Source organism: Trypanosoma cruzi, genomic scaffold (assembly GCF_000209065.1).
Source record: "Trypanosoma cruzi strain CL Brener 1047053516787 genomic scaffold, whole genome shotgun sequence".
NCBI classification, from domain to species: Eukaryota; Euglenozoa; class Kinetoplastea; order Trypanosomatida; family Trypanosomatidae; genus Trypanosoma; species Trypanosoma cruzi.
In genome coordinates this window covers 139755-142318 of record NW_001849459.1, presented here as the reverse complement: position 1 = coordinate 142318, position 2564 = coordinate 139755, and the positions used below count along the sequence as shown (strand labels likewise).

Genomic DNA, 2564 nt, shown 5'->3' with positions numbered 1-2564 from the left:
TCTTAATTCGTCAAACCTCACACACACATATACCCTCCGTTCTCATGGCAAAGAAAGAAAGAAGAAATAATAATACGCTACCAAACATATAGCGACAGTTACTGGAGAGGAAGTAAAATACCAGGCGTTCTCTTTGGCCTTTTCTTTTTTCCCATCTTTCCAGTTTTTTTTTCTTGTTTTTGCGGCTCTGCAAAAGTAATATCACCGCTTACTGGCCTTGTTGCTGTTCATCTTGGCACTGGATGAAATAGTCCCACGCCCATTTGCAGTTTTCCGGGTGCTCCGCATTTGCTTCAAGGCACTTGGAGTACGACTTAATTTGTGGAGCGCAGGCACCATCGCCGACTCGTTGTGCCATTTCCTGCGCCTGCGCCGGCTGCGTGGGTGGCTGCTCACGATTAAAGAGCATGTTGGAAATACCATGACCGAGGACGGACCCCGCAGCGACCGAGGCCATGGTGCCAAGGATACCCGTACCACCGCCACCGCGTTGCAAATAGACATTTGTCACTTGCGGCTGCTGCTGCGGGGTTGAGGCCGTCTGGTGTGTGTGGTGCTGCTGTTGGTTGTGTGACGGAGAGGTGGGGCGGGCCGGCGGAGGCGCAGCAGACGTGCGGGAATGAGAAGGAGGGGCACGACGTGTACGAGCCATTGGATGCCTTGTGGTTTATTTTACTTTGTGCTTTTTTGGTGCTTATACGCTTTTTGCTTGCGATTCAACCTTCCTTTTTTCAGTGGTGTTTTCCCATAAATCCCATAAAAAAAGGCCGCCGAGAAAAATAATATATTTATATAGACACATAAAGCAAGCAAAGAGAGAGGAATCACGTTTCAAACAGAATGTTGATGTGGAGCCGCATTCCTCCTGTAATATATATATATATATTGGTTCTCTTTACTATTCTTTTTATTGGCCCTCGTAACGCCCATTGCGCTCAGAAGGCAACTGCCAAAGATCATATTTTTTTCCGTTTCTGCCCGATGGTATTGCAAGAATAAAACACACGCACACACGGAGACACATACACACACGCACCTACGGGGGGGGGAGTTTCCTCAAAATAAATAAAAAAAACCGGTGGGAGGATCGAGAATGTGAGAGACAACGGTATCTGCTTAAGGGCCCAGCACAAGTGACAATTAGTCGTGCTGCCATCCGCCCACCCATCTCCATTCTTTTCTTCTTCTGTTGTTGTTTTTTTTTTTTTTCTCTGTTTCCCACTTCAATGCACGCAACATCCTCTGCATCTCCTTCACCCGACCCCACCCCCCATGTCCCATTTCCTCTTTTTTTTTTTTTCTCCCCGTTTTTCTCTTCTTTTGGTTTTGTTTTTTTGTGTGTTTTTCTTTTCTTTTTTCGTTTCATCCATAATGTCCTCATTCACCTTTTCGTTTTTTGTTGTGTTTTTTTTTGTTTGTTTGTTTGAAATTTTGACCCTCTCCCTTTTCCTCTCTCTCTCTCTCTTCCCCCCTTCCCTCCCCGCCAACTGTCACGCCTGTGGGGAAGCGTATTTTTGTGTCCATTCTCGCGCCGTCCGCATTGCGGCAACCTCATCTCGTTTCCAACTTTCTGCTACTTCATTGTCTAGCGGATCATCCGGGTTTGGGCTTGCCATGAGGAGTTGTATGCTCAGAAGCACCTTAATGATCTGTAGCGCTGGCGACCACTTGTCTTTAATGATGTCAAGGCAAATACGACCCAGTTTATCCACATTCGGGTGGTAGATGCGGGTGAGAAACCGCACCTTGGGCGGTACCATCGGGTATTCCTCAGGAAGAAAGAGCTCAAGGTGGAAGATGCCACCCTCGTAGCTGCTCTGCGGTGGGCCACGTATCTTTACATGGAAGTAACGCGGGTTGCTGGGTGACGGCCTGGCTTCGATGCCCTCTTGGTGCTCCCGCTGCAACTTCTCCGTCTCCTTGATGATTCGCGTTGTGAGCGCCATTTCTTTGGCGTGTTTTTCTGTGCGTGTGGACGAGTGTTGAGTTGTTGGGTGCTGCGTTGCAAGGAAAAATAAATAAGGAAAAAAAAAAAAAAAGAGCATGGCAGCAAAGAATCACAAGAAATACCGTGAAGGGGAAAAAAGGACAGTCGCACACACACACAGAGAGAGAGAGAGAGACCGAGACGCATGCCGACTCATAGTTCCATGCACTTATTCTTAGGTTACTTCTTTCCCTCTACCCCTCTCCCCCCTCCTCTTTTTTTTTTTGTGTGTGTGTGTGCGTGTTTTTTTTTTTTCTTCTGCCACGACAACAACGCGCAGCAACACGACCGGATTTTTTAGATTTATTCGCCGAACCCGCACCCTGCCACCAGTTACTTTTTCATTCCCTCCTTCTCTTTTCCCACCTTATGATGTGTGTTGTTGGCACGGAGAGAAATAAAAGATGGAGTGCAGGCTCATGGTTTTACGTGTGTGACGTTGCATCAGAAACAAGCAAGCGACTCCGTAAAGAAGACACACACACACACACACACACACATACGTATATATATGCGCTCATAGTTGTGAGATAAATGCCCGTGCGTGGCATCACAAGAGACACCGCTGCAGGCTTAT

At 47.3% G+C, this 2564-nt stretch overlaps 2 protein-coding genes across 2 annotated transcripts, besides 6 other annotated features; both read right to left on the bottom strand.

The window, feature by feature from the left end:
* Positions 1 to 2564: a sequence feature (heterozygous, non-Esmeraldo-like haplotype).
* On the bottom strand, positions 209 to 652 carry Tc00.1047053453445.10 (hypothetical protein, conserved; the record flags this gene model as incomplete). Its single annotated transcript, XM_797646.1, has 1 exon — positions 209 to 652. The coding sequence occupies one exon, from the start codon at positions 650 to 652 to the stop codon at positions 209 to 211; it is 444 nt and encodes a 147-aa protein (XP_802739.1).
* Positions 1001 to 1036: a microsatellite.
* Positions 1174 to 1217: a sequence feature (T-rich).
* Positions 1288 to 1358: a sequence feature (T-rich).
* Positions 1436 to 1468: a sequence feature (CT-rich).
* Tc00.1047053453445.20 (ubiquitin-conjugating enzyme E2, putative) lies at positions 1491 to 2045 on the bottom strand (the record flags this gene model as incomplete). Its single annotated transcript, XM_797647.1, has 1 exon — positions 1491 to 2045. The coding sequence occupies one exon, from the start codon at positions 2043 to 2045 to the stop codon at positions 1491 to 1493; it is 555 nt and encodes a 184-aa protein (XP_802740.1).
* Positions 2463 to 2490: a microsatellite.